The following is a 25,458-nucleotide window of genomic DNA, read 5'->3' on the forward strand; positions in this document are numbered from 1 at the left end:
ATAATAATAATAATAATAATAATAATAAATTTTACTAATACACTAAAGAATGAAGTTCGTAAATTAGTTCAAAAATTACTTCTTGACCTAAAGAAACTATTAATAGAAATAAATCAATTAGCACAAAATAAATGATCCTGCGTCTTTTTTCATGTGTGAAGCCACCCTACACCCAGTTCTTGATACTATAAACAGTCCTATATACAAGCTTGCTAGATCACTAGCAGCCCTTACAAGTATTTCTTTCTTCCATTGTAAAAAGTTCTGTTTACCTAAAAAAAAAGTAGATTAAATAACCATATTCTAAAAAGTTCAGTTATGCATAATGTGCAGGCAAATACATGTGAAACCACATGGTTTCACATGTATTTCACATGGAAAAGAAAAATATACAAATAATTAGATAGGAATGCCATGGGTTCATTCTTCCCTTTCCCCACCTTGGTTGTATTTGTTCTTTGAATTGCTTATTGTTTCCACATGCTGATGATGTACCATTATTTTAAATATGAAATATCTCTGGTTTTTCATTAGGGTTTAATACTGTGGTTATCATGTTATATTCATTTTTTTATAGTTATGCCACAGGTACCATTAAAAGGAATGCAATATTTTTGCAATTGCCTTTTTCAAAATCAGTTTTTGGTGCGTTGATAAATTGTTTGTGACTATTTTTAACTTCCTCATAGACATAAAATGGAGATGCAGTGCAAGTTAGTCATTATATGCTTGATTGAACAGCCTTGGCACCCTTCTTGAAGGACTACCTTTGATCGGAGAAATTGAATTGGATATTTCCATGCTTATTTAGTGAAGAATTAATATCAGTGATGCGTTCAGTGCAAATGTTTAGGTTTACAAAAAAAAAAAGAAAAGAAAAGAATTTTAAAAAATTTGTAACATTCCATCTATCAAAGAAATGAAGCATAGAAACATGAAGACAATTGTGCTTCGAAATAATTAAAATTCAAACACTTAACACCTTAGGTCCACTGTTCTAAAAACCAAAGATCTGGCTTTGATACGAACCTGATATTCATAAATTGGTCCCACAGCAAATGAGCCCTCAAAATCAGCCATTTTAATATATAGAATACTTAGAGAACCGAGCACTCAACACAGCCAAGCTAAAACGAATCATTTGGCTGCACTATGTAGATGATGTGTTTGCTATTTGGCCACAAGGTTAAGATACATTAGATGCATTTTAGTGTATTTAAATAGTCAACATCACAAAATCCACTTTTCATTTGAAAAGTAATCAAATATCTGTCTATCATTCCTAGATACACTAATCACATGCTTTCCAAATGGTTCGTCATCGTTTTCTGTTTACAGAAAGCCTATACATAATGAAGATATTTGTACAAATAATTGCACAATCATCCAGCACAACAATATAGTATACCAAAATCCCTAACACATTCAGCCAAAGCTGTCTGTTTCAATAATACTGTTCTTATCATTAAACTCACATATCTTCACCACACTTTTTATAGCCAATGGCTGTAATCCCCAGAAAATAGATAAAATACTAAATGTTCCCCTCAAATCTCCTTCTCTCATAAAAACACAAGACCACAGCAAAAGTGCTACTGCCATATTCCTTCAGAGCATGTCTGAAAAGATATCTAGAGTGCTTAATAAATATCAGCTTCACATCACATTTATTATTATTATTATTATTTAGGCCTCCATGGAGTCAAAAGACTCTTCTTTTGACTCCATGGGAGGTCGTTCCTAAGAAACACAAAGTCTATCAAGACTTATCAAGGGGAGGTCCCCCCCCCTAAGAAACACAAAGTCTATCATACCACTCCTTAAACTCATTGACCATTCTTGCTCTCACCACTCCATCAGGCAATGCATTCCATGGTTCAACCACCTGCCATGCAAAGAAACCACTCTGCACCCTCTTGCTCACAGTTTCCTTTCGTAACTTCCAGGGATGGCCTCTTGTCATCACTCCTTCCTGCTGTTCAACCAAGTGAAAGCCCAGTGTCAACCCTGTAACCACCTCTCAATAGTTTAAAAGTCTCAATCATATCACCTCTCCTCCTTCTATCCACCAAACTCTGCAGTCCACATTCCCTCAGCCGATCCTCATAACTATCGTTCTACAGTCCTGAAACCATCTTTGTCATCCGTCTTTGTATCCTTTCCGCAGTTAATTTATCCCCAAATTTATGACGAAATCTAAGAACAATAGTCCAAGTGTGGTCTGATCAGGGTCTTATACAACAGAATGATAACTGTTTTTTCTCTGCAGGTCATCGTCCTTCTCATTATTGCATCAATCCTCTGTGTTACCTTCACCACTTTTGTAATATGTCCCTTGAATTTCAGGTTTCTATCAATCATCAACCCCCAGATCTCTTGTCTCCCCCTACTTCCTCCAGTATAGCTCCTCCAATACAGTATGCAGTGTCCTATCGATGTCTCCCAAACCTCAAGACCTTACATTTTGCTGCATTAAAGTGATACCCCCATTCATTTGCCAATCTGTCTAGCTTATTCAAATCTTCTTGCAGGACTGCCACATCTGCACTATTACTAATAACCCTTCACAGATTCACATCATCCGCAAACAAATCAATATCCCCCTGCAATCCACTGACAATGTCATTGATATAAAGGTTAAACAATATAGGTCCCAGTACTGAGCCCTGTGGGACCCCACTTGTAACCCTCTGCTTCCTTGAAACTGCCCCACCATACACAACTCTCTGATGCCTATCGGACAGCCAATCCTGAATCCAGTTGATGAATCTGACATCCAGACCCATGTGCTGCAACTTAAATATCAGCTTATCATGTGGCACCCTGTCAAATGCCTTCGCTAAGTGTAAGAAAATTGCAGCATATGCCTTTCCCTCATCTAATGTTCTTGTAACTTTATTATAAAAGGCTAGCATATTGCTAAAACAAGAGCGCCGTTTCACAAATCCATGTTGACTCTTACAGATAACATTACCCTCATCTGACCAATGCTGTATAAGGTCCTTCACTACTTTCTCCAAGATCTTACTAACTACTGATGACACACAAACTGGTGTATAATTAGACACTTCCAGTCTGCTACCACCCTTATGCAATGGCACTATCTTTCCTGCAGCCAAACTTTCATTGAGAAGCCAGGTCAAAGGCACTGTCAGTTCCCTAGCACATTTTCTCAAAACTCATGGTGAAATACCATCCAGTCCCACAGCTTTATTGACATCCAGAGTATTCAGTATTTGAAACACACTCTCCTCCTGTACCTCTAAACCTCGAACCTGCCCTATCCCTCTAGCATTAAAACTGACGCCTTCAGGATGAAATACTCCAATAATGTGTTCATTGAACAATTCCACTATGTCCTCTGTATCAGTCACTCTATTCCCATTTTTATCCCACAATATCATTCTTCCACAGTCATTTCTCCTCCTACTGGCCACATATCTAAAAAAATCCCTAGGATTTTTTTTGGATCTTATGGCCAATCTCCTCTCATATTCCATTTTCATCTTCCTTACCATACTAGTCACTCTTCTGGCCTGTGTCTTATACTCTTCATGCATCTTCTCTTCACCTGTCTCCTTATATCTCTTCCATAGCCCCTCTTTTTTTGCATGCAATTCCTGTTTAATATTGTTTGTCATCCATTTTACTCCAAATTGTGTCCTCTTGTTCACTCGTAGTATACAACTTACCATTGCTGCTAACAAATATTCTTTCAAAATTTTCTATGCACTAATGATATCCTGGCCTTCCAATTCCTCCCTCCATGAAACTTCCCAAGTCGATGTCTTAGACTATTATAATCATCTGCCTTATAATTCTACATACGTTCCTGTCTCTTTGATACTCCTGCATATCTATTAATTTTCCAAGTCAAAACCATATGGTCACACTCTCCAACTGGTGGGGGAGATGTCATCTCAGTTATTATCAACTCTTCTGATGCTAAAACCAAATCCAAAACTCTTGAACCTCTTGTTCCCTCTATTACATGTTGCCTAAGACATTTTTCGCTCAAGAATTCTAGAAATTCCATTCCCTTATTGCTACATTCATCTTCCTCTCCCCAATTTATACTACTGTAGTTAAAATCTCCTATAACAATCATTCTTCTTGCACTTGCCAAACTCAACTGTCTAAACATTTCCTGGTCCCCACCCTCTGTACTCCTGGGTCTGTAGCAACACCCCACTAAATATCCTGTCTTGCCCACCTCTACATCACACCATATGCTTTCAAAATCATTAGTGTCACTGCCTTCCAAAGTTTCCACTCTTAAAGGACATAGGTCATCACTTATCATAAGCAGTACTCCACCATCACGCTTTCCCTTCCTATCCTGCCGAAAAATGCTGTACCCAGCGACTTCTATTCCTGTTATTAATACACCATAAATAAAAATTACCAACCTTCATCCATTCAATTAAGGACAAATGATCATCTTTATCACATCCAGAAGTTTATGGAATGTTCTGTACTTGGCTTACTATGACGAACAGGAATATCTGTTGTCATCTGCCTTGGAAAACGTAATTCCATGTTGCAGAAATACATTCAGCACCTTCATAAATGGCAAGTCAGGCCTAGCATACCATGCCTTAGATACTCCTTCACACAATTAGATAGAATAAAGCAAAAAGTGCTACACAGAAGTCAGTACAAGTTAGAGAGATTTTTTTTTTTTTTTGGAATCAGTTGCAACTTGAAAACATTCCTGAAACAAGTATGGCTGTATCAATTTACCAAAAATATGAATGAGTCATTTTAAGATCAGATTAATTCTTGTTTATCCCTCTCTCCCTCTCTATAACGAACAGTAGATAGTGATACCAATTAGGACTTAGTTTTTTATGTTGTCTGTTATAATTTTAAACTGTTCTGCTCTTGACTAATTGTTGCTATTTGTGTATCATGACAAACATTTTGTGCTCTGATGATACTGGCTGAAAAACCATCAAAATATTAGCAACTAAATAAATCAGTGCATTATTTATTTTCTTATAACTGAACTGAAATATATAATGAACTGTTCATTACACTGCATTCCTACACTGCATCCACATTAATTGTGAAATTGTGCATACTCACTTTCAACCAATATTATTATTATTATTATTATTATTATTATTATTCAGGTCTCCATGGAGTCAAAAGACTCATCATGGGAGGCCCTTCCTAAGAAACACAAAGACTATCATACTACTCATTGATCGTTCTTGCTCTCACCACTTTATCAGGTAATACATTCCATGGTGTACACTCCTCCTCCATGCAAAGAAACCACTCTTTACCCTCTTGCTCACAGCTTCCTTTTGTAACTTCCAGAGATGGCCTTGTCATCACTCCTTCCTGCTGTTTCACCAAATGAAAGAACTGCCCCCCTTGTCAACCCTGTAACCACCCCTCAACAGTTTAAAAGTCTCAATCATATCACCTCTCCTCCTTCTATCTACCAAACTCTGCAGTCCACATTCTCTCAGCTGATCCTTATAACTAACATTGTACAGTCCTGAAACCATCTTTGTTATCTGCCTGTGTACCCTTTCCACAGTTAATTTATCCCCTTAAAATCCTGGGGGCCAAATTTGAGAACAAATCCATATGCTGTGTATTCAAATCATGCCATGGATATTCATGTTTGAGCCTCCATAGTGTAATTGGACAAATAACAGGACATTTCACCCTTTGACGGAAAATGTCCTAGGTTTGATTCTCATCATGCTGAGAGGAATCTTTACCATGTTTTATTTTTTAATTTGAAAGTAAGTTACCAGTCTCACACAAAGGTAGCAGGATTTTTCTCTTGTGATTTTCATCCCACATGTAAACAAATCAGCCACACAATACATGCAATAGACTAACAAAAAATACTATTGTGGGCAGTGGATGGAATTTTAGATATCAAATAATGATGATAATAATTAATATTATGAAAAGGATGCAGAGAAAATTTACTAAAGTGGTGTCAGAGTCTCTGAATTGTTGGCATGCAGTCAGATTGAGAAAATGCTATTTGTATAGTGGATAGGAGGAAGAGAGGAGGGTACAATATGATTGAGACTTATAAGTCAGCGAGAAGAATTTCTATCACAAGTAATTCTTCATAGAATAGAGGGAAGAACAGGGCTAGAACAAGAGATGCCATTCCTAAAAGTTTTATTGTTTGGCAAGGAGTGAGCAAGTGAGTGAAGAGCACTTCTTTAGAGAATTACTTGCTCATACTCGTCTTATATAGTTTTCAGTATTGATTTTAAATGGAGAGTGTTGACAAGTGCAAACAGTGAGCAGTTTTAAGACAGTTTGCCAAGGTTTATACATGTCAGGAGGACCTTCCATGAAGAATCTTTGAATCCTTCAAAAGCTGATATTACTACTACTAATAATAATAATAACAAGTCACTTAAAAATGACCTCATAGTCTGAGTTGCTTCTACTGTAAAACTGAATCAAAGCTGTAAGCAATAGGGTGAAGAGTGTTTTCTTTGAATGGAGGGTGTTTGAACCATGGACTGCATCGACTGATAAAGTGGTGAGAGCATGAACGGTCAATGAGTTTCAAAGAGTGGTATGATAGACTTTGTGTTTCCTAGGATGGGTCTCCCATGATAAGTCTTTTGACTCCACAGAGGCCTGAATCATCATCATAATAATAATAATCAATATTGAAGTTAAATAACAGTGATCCCTTCCTCATTCTCACTTGCTTCCATTTCCTTTCTTACTTACTTTCACTTTCATAATCTGACTTGGTCTCATTCCTTCATTTGTGATTAACATATTCCTTTTGCACCCACTTTTATGCTAGCTTTCATTCTGTCAGTCTGTTTCATATTCACTGATAACTTGTAGTCCAGCAAAATATCATACTTTCTATAAAACCATGTTTTCTCTCCTCTCCTGTTCAGCCTTTCTACCAACCTAGCTTTCAGGTTTGGCTGTGCATATATGCTGGCATAGTCGGAAAAGTGGTTAGCATACCCACTCTCCGACCAACAGGTCAGAGGTTCAAATCCCTTCATGGGCATGGATGTTTGTGACTGTCTTTAGGTGGAAGATGAATTTCATTGCCCAGTGTGAGACCACCTCCCTAGTCTCACATTGGTCTCTAGAGCTGGATTTCTGGACAATGGAAAAATAAATAAAAAATTAGAAAACATATATATAAAATTGACAAAAATGGTCACAAACAAAAATTGAAAAAAAAAATTCTTGCACACCCACGGTACAAATGTACTATAGGTTTAGTAATAACCTTTCGTGGGTGGTAACCACATAAAAACACACACACACACACACGTGTATATATATATATTGTACAACCAACATCAAACTGTTATCAAAAAATTTGTGTCATTAATTACATTTGATCTTTACACTGCTCAGCATGTCGATTTGCATAATTTGTTCAAGACAAGCTTCAAAATTCAGTAAAAAATGGTAACTACTCCATAAAGCACTGCAATCATGCAATCAAGCTATCGTAAATAAACAAGATGTTACTAAAATGATTAGTATCACCAGTTACTGCACAAAATAGCACTTATCACCCTCTATTCATGTTGAATTTTTTATGTGCCATCCAGTCATTTTTGACTCTTGGTGATCTTTGTGAACAAAGGCTCTCCATCCTACTTGTCCTACTGTCCTATCTTTGAACACTTGTAAGTTCAAGTTGGGAAGTTCTTTTATGTTGCCCATCTAAGTCTTTTAAGGTCTTCCTCTTCTTCTCATTCTTTCAATATTCCCTAACATAATTGCCTTTTTCAATGATTCATCTGCTTGCATAATATGTCCAAAGTACATCAACTTCTGTTTAGGGATCATTGCCTCCGAGGAGCATTCTGTCTTAATACTCTCTAAAACCTTCTTATTGGTCATTCGTACAGTCTATGGGATTCTTAATAGTCTCCTCCATGCCCATAATTCAAATGAATCGATTCACATAAAGTATTAAAATATTTATTTTTTATGCCACCAATCTTAATTTCATCTGTGTCTTTGTCTAATTTAACAGTCTCATAATATATTCACTATAAATATTAAAAAGAGAGGGTGAGAGAATACAACCCTTCTGCCTCTCTTTTTCCATTTGAACAATGTCTATTTTTCCAAAGACTATTTTTACTGAAGTTTCTTGGTTGTCTTACAGCTCTCTTATTGAGAGAATTAAATGCTTGGGTATTCCCATTGATCTCATTACAATCAAAAGTCTCTTTTGGTCCATGCAATCGAAAGCTTTCTTGCAATCAATAAAACAGATCAATACTTCCTTTTGAAATTCTCTTGTTCTTTCCATAATCCATTTCAAGTTTACTATCTGGTCTCTAGTTCTCTATCTCTCCTAAAGCCTGCCTGTTCTTGTGGCAGTTCTCTAGTTACTCATAGCTCCAGTCCTTGTTGGACTTTCAACAGCTTTAATCAGATGTGAAATTAAAGTGACGGTTCTATAATTCTCACAATTTCTGGTATTTATTTATTTTTATTTCTTTCTTTCTTTTTTTTTTTTTTTTGGAACTGGGATGAATACTGATGTTTTCAATCTCTAGACCAGTATATTTTTTTTTTCCAAATCTGTTGAAAAATTTCTCAGTAAAGAAGAGGTATCTTCTTCCGAGATTAACTCTATCAGAAGTCATCATCATCAAATTCCTGCCATGTACCCTCAAGGGGTGTACAGGATATGATAGTACTACATGAAAAAATACATCATTACTAACTTCCTATCTACAATTTTCCTCCAAATCAGTCTGTTACTTGTCAAGACTCCAACATTATCAGATCTTATATTTCTATCATCTAAGGCACTTTGTACCGTATCAATCCACCTATATCTTGGTCTTCCTCTGGTTCGTTTTCCTGCCAAACTGGCAGAGAACACTTGTTTTGCTAATCTTTTTTCTCCCATTCTAATTAAGTGACCATACCACCTGAGATTAGCTCTGCTAACGCATTCCTGGATGCTGATCAGTTCTTTCCTAATATCCTCATTTTTAATATGATATTGCCATTGATGCCATTGTTCACGCCTCTAATCTTTCTCAGGACTCTCATATCTGCAGTCTCTAGTCTTTGGTCAAGTGTTTTACTTCTGACCCAGTTCTCAGATCCATAAGTTAAAACTGGTTTGAACACTGTCTTGTATACAGCTAATTTAGTGTTCAGACTAATTTCTCTCTTATTCCATATGAATTTATTCAATTGACTTCCCACCATACCAGAAGTTGAACTTCCAAAAGGCTTTGATACAGCTTCATCGTTCTTGTTATCTTCATAGGAAATTCTTCTTTATTCTTCCCCAATAGCCATTTTATGCCATCTCACCTGTGTATCCCATCTTCCAGCACCCATTACAATAACTTAAGTCTCTGCTCCTAAGATTTTCTTGGAAAAATATGTACAGAAGTGGCTTGCCATTGCCTTCTTCTGCATTTGATTAGTCTACTAAGTATGGCAAATACTTGGGAAAGAAGGCGCTCTCCCACTTCAAAAGATGAAAAGTAAATTAGGAAAGATTCACCCCTAACCCTTGAATCCTCTAATATTATTGGGGAGGAGGGAGCAAGAAGAATAGAAAGAAAGAAGAGTGCATACCAGTTTGCAGATAATGTAACAGATGTATATTACATGAAACAAGGCATGGTTCAATATCTTGTGACTCAGTTAACAAGGAAAACAAAAGTAGAGTATGAGCAGAAATTGGCAAATCAGGTGAATAAAAACAATAGAGTTTTTTAGATATATGGCCAGTATAAAAAATAATGATTATGGTAAGATGATGTTAATGGATGAAAATGGTAGAATGATAACTGCTGCAGAAGGCATTGCTGAGGTATTCAATGATTAATTTATAAGAATGTTTCATCCTTATCATCATGGAATCATGAGCATCTTAACTGTAGAGGACATAGGAGAGAATGGCTTAATTGTGAGTGAGCAGGAGATGTTTGAGGAAATAAATAACGTCGATGTTAATAAGGCAATAGGATTTGATGACATATCACCATGTGTCTTAAGGGAATGTTCCAGGGAACTCGCAGTAGCATTGGCATTCTTGTTTAATAAGAGTCTTACAACAGCACAGGTTCCATGGGAGTGGAAAGAAGGTAAAAGTCTTCCACTGCATAAAGGTGGTGATAAGGCTGTGACTTCAAATTATAGACCAATCTGTATATCTGGAGTTGTGGTGCAGGTACTGGAGAGATTGGTGAGAGGTAGGATACAAAAATAGGTTGATAACAGCAGTATTCTCTGTGGTTATCAGCATGGGTTTGTTAAGGGGTGATCATGTTTCACTAACTTACTATGTACTATAACAAGGTGAAAAATAACTTGGATAGGAGAGATGTACATATTGTGGTGTACTTGGATTTTGCAAAGGCTTTTGATAGACTGCCACATGACAAACTGTTAAATAAATTGAAACAGATGGGATTGGATAACAGACTATCTGATAGCAGTCACTGAGTTAGATCAGTGACTGGCTGTCAGATAGGTATCAGAAAATTGGATATCAGAGTGTGGTATCCTGTAAGAGGAAGGTCAGTAGTAATGTAACGCAAGGGTCAGTTTTGGAACATTGTTGTTCAAATGAGAAAATGAGAGATCTGGTAGTGGTGGACAAGGACCTGAAATTGATGGACACATTGCACAAGTGAGAAGACATCACATCAGATAATGGCAATGATGCAGAGAAACCTAACATTCAGAAATAAAGAGATTATGATACCATTGTATAATGCATTGATCAGGCCTCATATGGATTTTTGTGCACAGATCTGATTGCTGGGTTTTCATGGTGATGAGGATATGTTGGAAAGGGTCTAGAGAAGATTCACGAAAGTTGTCATTGGTTTTTGGAATGTGGAGTATGAGGACCGATTGAGAGAATGCAATTTTCAAAGCCTCATGAATAGGAGGAAGCAGGGGGATATAATTAAGACATATAAGCTAGTCAGGGATTGTTATCAAGTTGACATGGAAGAGATTTTTATAAAATGGGAGAAGAGGGTAGAACAAGAGGCCACTACTGGAAAATGTATAAAGAGGATGTGAGCAGAGGAGTGTGGAGAGGGTTCTTTGCATGGAGAGTGGAGGGGGGGGGTTGAGTAGAATGTACCACCTGATGGTGTTGTGAATGTAGACAAATTGAGTTATTTTATGACCTGGTTGGATGAGCATTGTGTGCAATTGTGTGTACCTACCATGATGAGCCTCTGACACCACAGAGGTCGGATGTTAATAATAATAATTATTATATTGTGCAGTGGCCTGCTTACAAAACTGATTTACAAATGTATTCTCAAATGAATGAATTTCTGGTTCTCCTGAAAGTGTTTTACTTACACTACATGGAGATTGTGGTTTAGGGAATAGAAGCCAGAGGAGTCTCTACTCAGGACACTCACTAGGCAATGATGTTCATCTAGGATTGGCTCCTCTGGCTGACTTTATTGCCACCACTACAGCTAATAATACAATAAACAATCAGGTAGTAGACAAAATTCATTACCAATGTGAAATCTTTACTTTGTTTATTGAAGACCTAAAGACCCATATAAAACTTCCTCTGACTCTTAAAGAGAACCATATTTGAATATTAACATTCACTTTAATTATTCACATATTATTATATATCTATTAATACACTAGGAGAGCTACTTAACACCAACTTTCAACCTACAACTAGCTTCTTGTAAGTTGTTACGTAGTTTATTTTTGAAGAAAATGGGTAATTCATTAAATTAAGCTTATGAGATTGAAAAGTTACAAAACCCAAAATTATAAAATTCTCATTATCATTCATCATCAACATCATCACCAACCATGGGTCCAACACCCGTAGATGTCTGATGCCATCTTGATATCATTACCTACAATTAATATATACAGACAAGTTCCAACATAGGTTGCTATGGTATGCAATTCAAGGAATCTCCAAATGTTTAGGATTATATTCTCACATGCCAGCCTGGTTGGCCGAGTGGTTAGCATATCCGCTCTCCATCAAACCAAAAGGCTGTGGGTTCAAATTCCACCATGGGCATGATTGTTTGTGATTGTCTGTGAACATACTATTCAGGGTGGTTGGTGGTAGATGGCGGTAATGTAGATGATGATGATAGTTGTGGTTTGTAGTACTTGATGGAATTAGTGGTGGAGACAGAGAGTTGTAGAATAGGTGCCCTCCCTCAATGAGTCTTTGGACTTCCTGGAGATGTCATGTAATATTAATAATATTCTTTCTGGATTTGAAAAAATTTGAAAAGACTTCAAAATTTTCCAAATATCTGTACTTTGGGATATAAAATAAGGTTGGATTTAAAATATCCCCTTATTATTATTATTATTATTATTATTATTAAACAAGACCTCATGGAGTCAAAGACTCATCTGGGAGGTCCTTTTATCACACACACATCTCATCATACCGTGTCTTAAACACACTCAAACTCCTTGCAGACACCACACTCTCAGGCAAGGCATTCCAATTATTCACAACTCTGCATGGGAAAAACCTGCCTCTCACTCCCCTATTCACATCTTCTTTATACAGTTTCCAGGGATGACCTCTGGTTCTCTCCTGATCTCCCACTATTCTCTGTAGAACTGCTCCACCATTGATCTTATAACAACCCCTTACCAACTTGTAGGTCTCTATCATATCTCCCCTCATCCTTCTCTCCACCAGACTCTGCAAATTACATCTTCTCAATCTTTCCTCATACTCAACATTCCAGAGGGCAGAAACTACCTTAGTCAGTCTCCTTTGGACCCTTTCCAACACCTCTTCATCCTTCTGAAAACACGGTGACCAAATCTGGGCACAATAGTCCATGTGTGGCCTAATCAAAGCCTTATACAATGGAACAAGAATCTCCCTACTTCTACACGTCAATGTCCTCCGCATCATTCCCAGAAGCCTTTGTGTTGTCTTCTCAATTTTGCAATATGTCACCTAAATTTTAGATCCTTATCCACTATCACCCCCAGATCTCTTATTTCCTCTACCTCCAACAATATATTCTCACCAAGCATAAATTCTGCATCTGATCTTTGTTTTCCAAATTTTAAAACCTTACATTTTGCAACATTGAACTCACATCCACATTTTAGTGCCCAATCACTCAATTTATTCAAGTCTTCTTGTAAGGCAACAACATCTTCACTACTCTTCATGCTTCGTCTCAACTTTGCATCATCTGCAAACAACTGACTATCTCCATCCAAATCTTCGCCAATATCATTAATATACAAGTTAAATAGTAATGGCCCTAAAACAGACCCCTGAGGCACTCCACCAGTGAATTTCCTTTTCCTGGATATCGCACCCCCATACACAACTTGTTGATACCTATCAGATAGCCAGTCTCCAATCCAATGCACTAATCTAACATCCAACGCCATCTGCTCTAGTTTGACTGTCAACTTATCATGAGGTACTCTATCAAAAGCTTTTGCGAAATCCAAGTATATTACTGTGTATCCTTCTCCTCTGTCCAAGGAAGCAGTCACTTTATTGTAATAAGTAAGTAGATTACTAAAACATGACCTCCCTTTAGCAAATCCATGCTGTCCATCAAAGATTATACCATTGTTGTCAACCCAACTCTGGATCCTAGTTCTCACAAGCTTCTCCAACAACTTAACCGCAACACCTGACACAGAGATAGGCCTATAGTTTGATGCTTGAGTTCGATCAACTCCTTTATGAAGTGGCACAATCTTGCCCTCCTTAGGAACTTGACCGAGTGCAAGACTCGTATTAAAAAAATATGTCAAGGCAGGCGTTAACTCTCTGGCACTTTCCTTCAGAATACGCGGTGATATATTATCAAGTCCCACAGCCTCGTTCTTATCTAGTTTACTCAACTCCCCAAACAGCTCTTGGTCACTTACAGTCAGTCTCTCTTCCCCATCACCAACTGCTCTCAGTCTCTCCATGAAGTCACATTCACAAGATTGAAAGATCTTTATGAACTGGTCATTAAGTATCTCCACCACACATTCTGCAACAGCTGTCTTTATACCATTTCCTCCAATCAATGTCATCCTTCCATAATCATTCTTTCTTTTGCTGGCTACATATCGAAAGAGCTCCTTAGGATTCTTTTTGACTTCATCAGCTAATTGTTGTTCATACCTCTCTTTAGCTACCCTCACCAACCAAGTCACCCTGCTTGTCTGGTCTTTGTAGACCTCATGAAATTGGTTATTTCCACTTCTCTTATGCTGCCTTCACAATGCCCTTTTTTTCTGTATTATCTCTTTATTCTCTTTATTCATCTTAATCTGCTTAATCTTTATTCTGCTTAATCTCTTTATTCATCCATCTCACACCTACCTTATTTAACTTTCTCACCTGTGGAATACATTTAGGCATTGCATCTACTAAATAGTTTTTGAAAATCCCCCAAGCTGCATTGATCTCTTTTCCAGCTAACTCCTCATTTTATGCTACACCTGCAAGCTGTCTCCTGAGCTCTTCATAATCACCCCCCCCCCCCTTGTAGTTCCACATATACCCTTTTTTCACAGGGGTCCTTGCACTGCTGGCAACCACCCAGGTAATCACCTCATGGTCACTTTCACCAATTGGTGGATGATTTGACACCTCATTTATAATTGCATCCTCTGATGAGATGACCAAATCCAAGACCCTTAATCCTCGTGTGCCTTCCGTTACATACTGTCTGAGGTAGTTATCCCTCAAAAACTCAAGAAACGCATTTTCTTTACTTCCATTTGCTATCTCTTCATTTCAGTCTATATTGCCATAATAAAAATTGCCCATAATGATCACCCTTTTCTTATTTGCTTGGCTTATTTGACTATACATTTCACTATCACCACCGTCAACATTACGAGGTCTATAACAACATCCCACCAAGTATTTGATTCTATTCACCTCTATCTCACACCATACTGCCTCAGAACCACTGGCCCTATTTCCCTGTTGCATCTCTACCTTGTATGGACATAGCTCTTTCTCTATGATCAATAGCACTTCCCCCCCTCCTTTTTTACCCCGTCTATCCTCATGAAACATATCATTCCTTTCCATCTCTATTCCTGTCAGGATGTCGTCCTCATCTAATCATGTCTCTCTTATTCCGACAATCTTTGGGTGAACAGATGCAATTAGTGCAACCATTTCATCTGCCTTGTTTCTTATACTTCTAGCATTGGTATACAAACATTACAGCTCATTTCTGGATCTACAGCTAGTTCCAGTGATACCACTCACTTGATGTGATCTCTCCATGCTGGACTGGGGCCATTTCCCTTTCTGCTTCTTCATTTTAGAACCCTTTGCAATTCTGTCTGTTTCCTCTTGATCCCTGGTCATCCCATTTCTTTCCTGCCCACACATGCTCTCACCTCCTCTTGGAGCATCTACCTTTCTCACGCTGTGTACCTGTCGACCTATTCACCTCTTGATGGACGAAGTCCTGTCGACCCTGAGTCTCCCCGTTTCCCTGCTCCTCTTGCACACCCATTCTCTCATTTTCTATACTCATACCACTCACTTCCCCATTCATATCCACTTCTTCAATCTCTCCTGTCTTACTCTCCTGCTCTTCCACATCACTCCCCCTCTCGATCTGATTCATTCTCTCTATTCACTTCTCTACCTTCCAGCAGCAGTCTCTCCAGCGACTCACACCATAACCACTCAAATGCAGTCCATCGCTCCCATACAGCTGACTTCGTCCATCAAACTCATTCCACACATTAACAAACTGTACCCTTCATGTTGGAGGCTTAATGGATTTTTTACAACACTCACAAAGAATTAAAATAGAATTTAATACTCCTATATTTCGTCCTAGTCACTAGGACATCTACGGGGATTACAAAATCAATTAATGTAACATATGCACAAATAACAAACAATACTAAGCCCAACCACGTGGGTGACACTAAAGTCCTATCTAGGTAGAGCGCCCTCTAAGGGCAGTAGTAGGTGGCCTGGAATGTAAGGTGGGAACTCTGGTGATGAGTGTTTCCCAAATCTTTGGAAGCTTAATGCAACCATATTTATTGAGATTTGGTTGGTTTTTGAGAGCTGCTGCTGCTTCTAAGAAAAGTCTCTCTTTCTTGAATTTGCTGTGGTGGAGCATGGTGGTTTTCTTCCATGATACTCTGTGGGTGGTGTCCAAAGCATGGTCAGCCAAGCCTGAATGGCCATAGTTGTGTTTGAAGATGTAAGACTTGTGTTCCTCTAGACGGATGGATGCTGATCTGCCTGTCTGTCCAAAGTACGCCAGCTTACAGGAACAGGGTACTTTGTAAACTCCAGGTAGAGAGAGAGGAGGGAGCTGATCTTTCGTAGTACGGATAAGGGTAGCCAGTTTGCAGTGGGGCTTATATGCTGTGTGTAGATTGTACTGTTTTAGTATCTTGGCTATTTTTTCAGAAGTGCCACGGATGTAAGGTATGGTGATGGCATTTTTAAAATCTTGTTGACGAGAAGGAAGGGGAATGGGGGAGGAGTTGATTATTTTTTTGATACTGTGATCACTGTAGCCATTAGAGAGGAAAGTGCTGTGTATGTGGTTAAGCTCATGAGTGAGGGCGGTTCCAGTGGAACAAAGATTGTGGGCTCTCTTGGTAAGAGTTTTAATAATGCCATATTGTTGAGAGGGGTGGTGGTGGGAGAGTTTGTGAATGTATCTGCCTGTGTGTGTGGGTTTTCTGTATACGGTGAAGGTAAGTGTATCATTAGGCAGGCGTGTGACTAAGGTGTCTAGGAAGGGTAAACAATTGTTCTTTTCCTTTTCCATAGTGAACTGGATTCTTGGATGTAGACTATTGAGATGACTGAAGAAGGAGTCTAACGTGTCTGGGCCATGAGGCCAAATAGAGAACACATCATCTACATATCTTAGCCAGATAGAAGGTTTGAGTGGGGCTGAGTCTATGGCTCGTTTTTCGAAATCTTCCATATAGAAATTGGCAAGGGGGGGGTGAGAGGGGGGAACCCATGGCAGTTCCCCCCTGCCACCTGGATGGCTTAAGTGCTGTGAGGACAACATGATGTCCTCACAGCACTTAAGCCTCTACCCACGTAAACTGTACCCTTATTCTATTAATATTAAGTGAGGGCGGTTCCACTGGAACAAAGATTGTGGGCTCTCTTGGTAAGAGTTTTAATAATGCCATATTGTTGAGAGGGGTGGTGGTGGGAGAGTTTGTGAATGTATCTGCCTGTGTGTGTGGGTTTTCTGTATACGGTGAAGGTAAGTGTATCATTAGGCAGGCGTGTGACTAAGGTGTCTAGGAAGGGTAAACAATTGTTCTTTTCCTTTTCCATAGTGAACTGGATTCTTGGATGTAGACTATTGAGATGACTGAAGAAGGAGTCTAACGTGTCTGGGCCATGAGGCCAAATAGAGAACACATCATCTACATATCTTAGCCAGATAGAAGGTTTGAGTGGGGCTGAGTCTATGGCTCGTTTTTCGAAATCTTCCATATAGAAATTGGCAAGGGGGGGGTGAGAGGGGGGAACCCATGGCAGTTCCCCCCTGCCACCTGGATGGCTTAAGTGCTGTGAGGACAACATGATGTCCTCACAGCACTTAAGCCTCTACCCACGTAAACTGTACCCTTATTCTATTAATTTGCACCACTAAAATATGAGACCTTTTAGGCTCTTCTTTATAATTAAAAATTACACACTAAAAGAGTTCAATTATACAAAATACAACTCTTCAACATACACTGGTATCAAACAGATTGCTTTTGCTTTCATATGGTTCCTTCCTTGTTCTGACGAGAACAAAATTTTAATCAACTTTCAGACCAGGCCAGTCAAACCCAAAAATCACTAATGAAATGTCAACAATGGACTTCCAGGTAAAACTTCTATTTTTTAAATTAATGCAATACAGTGGGAACTGTGATGCTGAGGGTTGTATTTGCATATGCTTTGCATCTATTTTTGACTTTCCAAGTTTTATATATTCAATTATGAAATATGGATGGGATCTATAATATCTCCTGTGTCTATTAATATATGCAGACATTTTTGTGCAGAGCTTGTTTTATCACCATACCATATAGAACTATTGTGAACAAGATTTGTGAAGGCTAGGAAAGGATAGAGGAAGGCTGCATAACTATCAAATGTCTTACTGCTATGCAGCAGTATTTTAATAATTTCTTATTTGAAGTAATATGTCTAAGTATAATGTCCCATAATGCTATTAATTTGTATTGATGAAATTAGGCCTTTTATGTTATTCGATAATCATGAAATATGCTAAAGTAATAATTTTTGTAAAGAAATATGTATATATATTATTTTTTCTCTCTCTCTCTCTCTCCTTTTAAATAGGAATTGGTGGTAGTGGTAGGCAAAGTGCAGCTCGTTTAGCTACATTCATGGCAGGATATGAAGTCTTTCAGATTGAAATTACAAAAAACTATACTTGTAACGAGTGGAGAGATGATCTGAAAAAGGTATGAACTAGCTTGATAAAGAAATATTCTAATATGTTAATAAATCTGGTGACTATATATATATATATATATAGGTGATTGTAGTAAACTGTATTTACATGCTGAACTAAAATAAATAAAAGAATTTTAACTATTAATAAAGATAAAATGTCTATCGTACTTAATAGAGTAGTGCAAACTGTCATGTGTACCAATTTTGATAGTCTTGTGGACTGTGTGATGTACCTACTCTTCAACCATAATTCTGCAGGCTTGAATCCCACCATGAACGTGGTATATCTGATTGTTCTTAGGTGGTAGATGAATTTTATTGCCTGCTATGAGACCACCGGTTGATTAGAGGCCAGAAGTGGCTTAAAGTAGTCACATGTTTGGTCTCTATAGCAGGGTCTCTTGACTTTGTAAAAAATAAATAAAATTAAAAAAATACAATAAAATAAAATAAACAAATCCTTAGCCCATTCACAGTACAAATATACTATAGGTTTGCAACCATTCTTGGGTGGGAGTGACATGAAAACAAAGCATTCTGACTGGGGTTTCTCAGTTCTCAGTTCTTCTAAATGAGATTCATTGAAAGATATAAGGGTACTTATATCTTTTAGGTACTTGTAGGCCAGAATAGATTATGCAATTCTTTTTTACTCATTCCAGAGGCAACAAGAATTAGGGTGAGTGACTTTTAGTTGAGAAAATAAGATAAAGGTACAGAAGCATCAGAAGTATCACATTTTAAGGCTGTCTGTTGACTGTCTTAGATTAGCTCTTCTTACAACTTCTTGAACATTAATAATATTAAGTTCTTTTCTGATGTATTCATTTTTAATGTATTTCTGCCATAGGTGGCAGCTGTTGTTTTCACTAATTTCTGACCTTCCTCTATTTTATTATTATTACTTGACACCTCCAAGGAGTCCAAAGACTCATCGAAGGAGGGCATCTAATCTACAGCTCTCTGTCCCCACCACTTCTTAATCTGCCAGCTCCAGTGAACCACTACTACCACCATCACCAGTATTTTTTGTCTGTAAATTGCGTGCGTTCTCAAGACTGATTTGTCTGTATGCTGGATGAAAAATCCGAGTATGAAAAATCCGAGTTTCCAGGAGAAAAAACTGCTACCTCCATATGAGATTGGCTAACTAACTTTCAATTGAATAAGACCCATATAAAGATTTCTTTCATTACAACAAGAATTGAACTTAGGCCTTTTCCAATCAAAGGGCACAATGTACCATCATTCTTCCAATTGTGCTACGGAGACAATTTACTATTTTATTTCTACATGTCCTGAAATTAGTTAAAACACTGCTCCAATACTCCTATACACTAATTTTTTTTTTAATGAATTAAATCACTTTTTTTGTAAAACTTGATTAATCTGCCTTCCCACTATATCCTTGAGGTGAGTGACTGAGATACAAGAGTTGCTGAATGTAATTTGTCAGTTTCCAACTTAGAATGAGACAGTCGCTATTAGATACCAGAATAATTATGGACCTAAAACAATCATACTGCAATGTTGTATACCAATACTAGAAGAAGGCAGTATTGCTAGCTCAGCTTGACCAAAAGCTATAGACCAAGTTATAGAGGATGATATAGGGATATGTAAGGGGTATATATATCATCCTCTATATATATATAGAGAGAGAGAGGATGATATAGGGATATGTAAAGGGTATAGTATATTTTGATAGGGGAAGGAGAGAGAGAACAAGAAGGGGTATTACTGATGATGATGATAATAGAATAATTGCAACCAACCAGAGTAAACTGGCAGGAAGGCAAGGAGGTGGAGGCAGCACATTTGAGGTTCTCATGTGAGATAAATGACAACAGAATAAAATATAAGTTCATTGGGTGCTGTTTGCTAGTGGTGCAAAGTAGATGTAGATGACAGGCATTGACAAATTAGCAGGATGAGTAACTATTATGGTAGAAATTAAATATAGTGACATAAATTACATAGAAGAAAAGTTATACATACATCTTTAAGGCCCACTCTTCCTAATTGGGTTGTGGGGGCAACAGCTGCAAGACGAACTTCCAATGGTCACGATCCTCTGCCAACAAGCTCGGGTGTTCTGGTGGGATTCCCAAACGTGTCCACCCAAGGTTTTGGATATAATCTATCCAGCGAGTCCTTGGCCTTCCACGTGGTCTCCCGCCCTCTGGCTTGGCAAAGAGGGCCTGCTGAGGGAGCCTCTCTTGTGGCATTCTGACCAGGTGCCCATACCAACGTAACTGTGATCTCTCAACATGGAGAAGCAGCGGTTGAGTATTGAGGGTTTCCCGAATTGCAGAGCTTCTGACTCTGTCGAGTTTTGTCAGCCCCGCAACCCCTCGAAGGAACCTCATTTCAGCCGCTTGGATTTGTGTCCGCATTCTTTCGGTCATTACCCAACTCTCATGACCATAGGTGAGGATGGGGACATAGACTGTATTGAAGACAGCCAGCTTTGTCTTCTGGGTTAACTCCAGCTTCAATACTACCGAACGGCCAAGCTCCTGCAATATTGAGCTTGCTAAGCCAATTCGAGTATCTAGCTCTACATCCCATTTTCCATCATTCGTGAATATGGACTCAAGGTATTTAAACTTCTCCACCTGCCTCATTGGGACTCCACTTACATTTAGAGTGCACTGGGATGGTTGTCTTTAGACCACAAATGTTTCAGTTTTGGCCACACTGATCTTCATTCTGGCATCTGCACAAACAGCTACAAACCTGTCCTGGGTGCGCTGGAGGTCATCTGTGGAAGAGCTAAGCAGAACTAGGTCATCTGCAAAAAGCAGACGTCCAATGCTACATTTTCCAATTGTGACACACTCACTGCCTCGGCTGTGCCTATCAATCCAGTCCATAAATATTATGAATAGGAGGGGCGACAGAACACACCCTTGACGGAGGCCAACGGAGACTGTGAAAGGTTCAGACTTTGTGCTGTTTACCCTGACACAAAACTCTGGGCATTCATACAGGGACTTGATGGCAGCTAATAGTTGACCATCCACTCCATACTCCTGTACTACTTGCCAAAGCATATCCCGAGGAACCCGGTCATATGCCTTCACCAAGTCCACAAAACACATGTAGACATTTTTGGCATATTCCCAAGATTTCTCAAAGACTTGCTTTAAAGTGAAGATTTGGTCAGTTGTGCTTCTACCAGGATGAAAGCCACATTGTTCTTCCTGGAACTTTGACTCAACTATGCTCCTGCACCATCTTTCCAAGCACTTAGCATACACTTTCCCAGGCAGGCTGAGCAGAGAGATGCCACGATAGTTACTGCAATCCTTCTGTCTCCCTTCTTAAAGACTGGTATTATTATGCCTGTCTGCCATTGCTTTGGTGCTCGCCCAGATATCCAAGCAGCCTGACACACTCGAGTCAGCCAGAGAACACCGTCTAGATTTAAGGCTTTTAGCATTTCGGGCCGTATTTCATCATTGCCAGCAGCATTGCCAAATTTTAGCGATTTTATTGCTAAATGGACCTCTTCTGCTGTGAGAATAGCCATTGCCCCGGTCTGCACCTCTTGGATGTCCACAACTGCTGGGCCACCTGGGTTAAGAAGGCTCTCAAAGTATTCCCTCCATCTGTGGAGGATATCCTTCTCGGTTGTTAAACGTGCACCATCAGAGGCCTTAATTGCCCTTGCTGTGCACGATTTCCTCCCATGAAGGTGGCGGATGGTCTGGCAGAATACTTTGTTTGCATTTGCATAGGATGAGTCTAATCTTTCTCCAAAGGATTCCCAAGCCTTCTGCTTTGCTGTCTTTACTGCCTCAGCAGCAGCTTTTCGTGCCTCAGTATACTTCAAACGCATATCAGGTGACCTGACTCTAAGCCATGTTAGGTAGGACTCCTTTTTTGCCCGGACAGTTTTTTGGACTTCTTGGTTCCACCAAGGTGTCCTTTTCTCACTGCCCGTTGCCACGGCGAGCTGCTTTCTGCCACACCATGAGAGTGCAGAGGCAGTGACAGCTGTTCTGAACAGCTTCCATTCCTCCTCAACATCTGCAGTATGCTTGGGAATCTCTTTGAACCCAGACCAGTTTCGACCTTTATTGAGGTCTTTTCAGTGGAAGCCGGGCCCAGAAGTGGAGATACCAGGCAGAAGCAATGGCGAGGTCATCTTTACTTATAGGAGTTGCCGAACGGTGTGCCACCTTTTTATTAAATTACTCTGGATTTAGAGAAAGATGTTAAAAGTTTATTTTCACTTGGTTAGACTATAATAAATTTAGTTTAATCCTTTATCCAAGTGTGAGCAAACAAAGTTTGTGCCTGAAAATATCTTCAGGACTGAGGTAAGGTAGTACAACACCGGGAAACTCGTAGCAAAGGTGGACCAAGCTAACATCGCTCCTATTTCAGTATCTCCCATAATGCAAAATAAACTTTCAATTTTTTTCTCTAAATCAAGAGTAATTTAATAAAAAGGTGGCACATCTTTTGGCAACTCCTATAGGTAAAGATGACCTCACCATTGCTTCTGCCTGGTATCTTCATTTCAGGGCCTGGCTCCTACTGAAGAGACATCAATAAAGGTCAAAACTAGTCTGGGTAGTGGCCCTTCCCTTAATGCATAACATTATACATATCCGTAAGGAAATGTGTTTTGCATTATGGGAGATACTGAGATAGGAGTGATGTTAGCTTGGTCCACCTTTGCTACGAGTTGCCCATGTTGTACTATCTTGCCCCAGTCCTGAAGAGATTTTCAGGTGCAAACTTTGTTTTCTCACACTTGGATAAAGGATTAAGCTAAATTTATTAGAGATGTATTACTGTTCTACATTATGAGAGAAGGTCACTACCAGACTGGTTTCAACCTTTTTTGAGGTGTCATCAGTGAGTAGGTAGACCTGAATAATACCAAGATGGTAGTGAACAGAACCTTACATATATTCTGCTATACAAGTTGCCAAAAAGGTGTACCAATAAATTATTTAAAATAAATAAAGAGCCAAGAGACTTCAATTTGGCGACGTAAAAATTATTCAAATTATTAAGCGGGTATTAAATCCCACATTATTTCAAAGCCAAATACGAAACTCAGAGATAGAAATCTGATCTAAGAGTTTTTCTTAGATCAGATCAGATTTCTATCTCTGAGTTTCTTATTCAGCTTTGAAATAATGTGGGATTTAATATCCCTTATTAATTTGAATAATTTTTATGTCGCCAAAGTGAAGTCTCTTGGCTCTTTATTTATTTTAAATAATTTATATACATAAATAGTCTGCTGACTCCACATAGGGTGTAATAATAATAAGATTTGTTTGTATAAATTAATTATCTATAAGAAGATAAAAGCTTGTAATTTTTCTGAGTCTGATAAGATCTGCCTGAGTGTATATGGCTTAGCCAGATTAGTAAAAATTTCATTGCTTTCTTGTGAGAAATGCTGGCACTCCACCAGGACATAGCGAATGATGAGATGCACAATACATTTTTCACACACAGGTGGTTCTTCAGATCTCAGTAAATAAGAATGTGTAAGATGGCTGTGACCTCTGTGGAACTGAGGCAAGAAAAACTTCCTCTCTTCTATTTCTACATTGACTAGACTTCAAATGTTTAATTTCAGGTTCAATCTTGTGAAATTTGTTTGTCAGCGCTTCCTTCCATGATGACTGCCATTTGGTAATTAGCTTTGATCTTATAAACTGTCTGTAGTTGTATATAGGACCATCAAACAGTACATGGAAAAAGAATGAGCTGGGATGCATCACAACCAATTAAAATTAGGTTCCTTATTTTGTACAACAGTTGTGGAACCTCACAAAGCTTGTGCAGAAGAAAGGAGATAGCCTGTAAGGAACTCTAAATGGCAAGTCAGGACTTGTCATAAAGTCAGTAATTGTAATTATCTTTATGGAAAGTCAGTATCCAGACCATCCTCTCTGGATATTCCTTCACATAGCTGTATATGGAAGAAGTGATCAGTTTTACACAGAAGTTGCTATAGGTCTGAAAGACTATTTTTAGAATTGGCATCTGCTATTGAAGCACTCCCACCAACCTCAACAAGTATGGTTGCAGTAATTTTCCAAAAATCTGGGAGAGTCATTATGAGACCAGATAGCCTGACTTCTTCAAAGTAACTTTATAGTTAACTGGCCCACAGGGAGTGCCTTTTTAGGGTATTAGTTCTGTGTCAATTACAAATTAAATTGTTTCTAATATTTTAGTGTAGTGCTTGTGTGTGCTTGTCACATTTATAATATGTACTCTGATGATGATGAATAGAAAACCAGTGATATTAAGTTCAATAAATCAATTTATTTTTCACCTCTTGGTGTTTGTTTATACTGTGAAGCACTAATATGAAGATCAGGAAAAACAGCAGCACAACCAACAGAGGTCTCATTTCTTGAACCATCAATGTAGATATGCAAGAATTCAGAGTAGTTTGCTCTGCTCTGTGTCCTTTAAACAGTTACAAGTAGACAGACTTGCATAGCTGACAGAGCGAGACATTGCAGGATGAATTATAAACTTGCCATGGAAGAATGTTATAATGTGTGGTGCTGGTAACATTATCAACATTTATGCCAAATAGCTTGCATAATCTATTTTAACTTGCACACTAAAGGGATGAATGACAGTCTGATACATGTAATGAGCTTCCCAGTGTAGAGAAGAAATACTTTTCCATGTTGGATGTTTTAGATGAGACTTTATTTTCAGGGCATAACTAAGAGACAACTGTTTCCATCGAAGCAATAGAGCAAGTTTGTCTGCTTTGGCAGAAAGATTTTAAATGGGCGATGAGCAAAATGCACCAGTAGCTGTTCGTGTACCCTGATGACGGAAGGGTCCAACCATTGGAGTGCACACTCCCTTGCAGATTCTAAACTATGGATCCATAATCAAATTTTGACTGTACAAGTGCACAATAAAGGCAAAGCAAGGAATATCAGTCTGTGCTCCATTCTGTAGGGTATAGAATACTGGAATAATGCTTTGTTCCATTC

At 38.5% G+C, this 25,458-nt stretch overlaps 1 protein-coding gene across 1 annotated transcript in view; it reads left to right on the top strand.

Moving 5' to 3' along the window:
• LOC150108079 (dynein axonemal heavy chain 3-like) overlaps positions 1-25,458 on the top strand; it is a 1,881,116-nt gene that overhangs the window by 903,560 nt on the left and 952,098 nt on the right. The window contains exon 42 of the mRNA XM_090415945.1: positions 18,341-18,465. Coding sequence (XP_090272071.1) covers positions 18,341-18,465 — 125 coding nt within the window. The remainder of the gene's footprint in view (positions 1-18,340; positions 18,466-25,458) is intronic.

Source organism: Typopeltis vanoorti, chromosome 3, assembly GCF_054136105.1.
Source record: "Typopeltis vanoorti isolate ZY-2024b chromosome 3, IOZ_Tvanoo_1.0, whole genome shotgun sequence".
In the NCBI taxonomy this organism is placed as follows: Eukaryota; Metazoa; Arthropoda; class Arachnida; order Uropygi; family Thelyphonidae; genus Typopeltis; species Typopeltis vanoorti.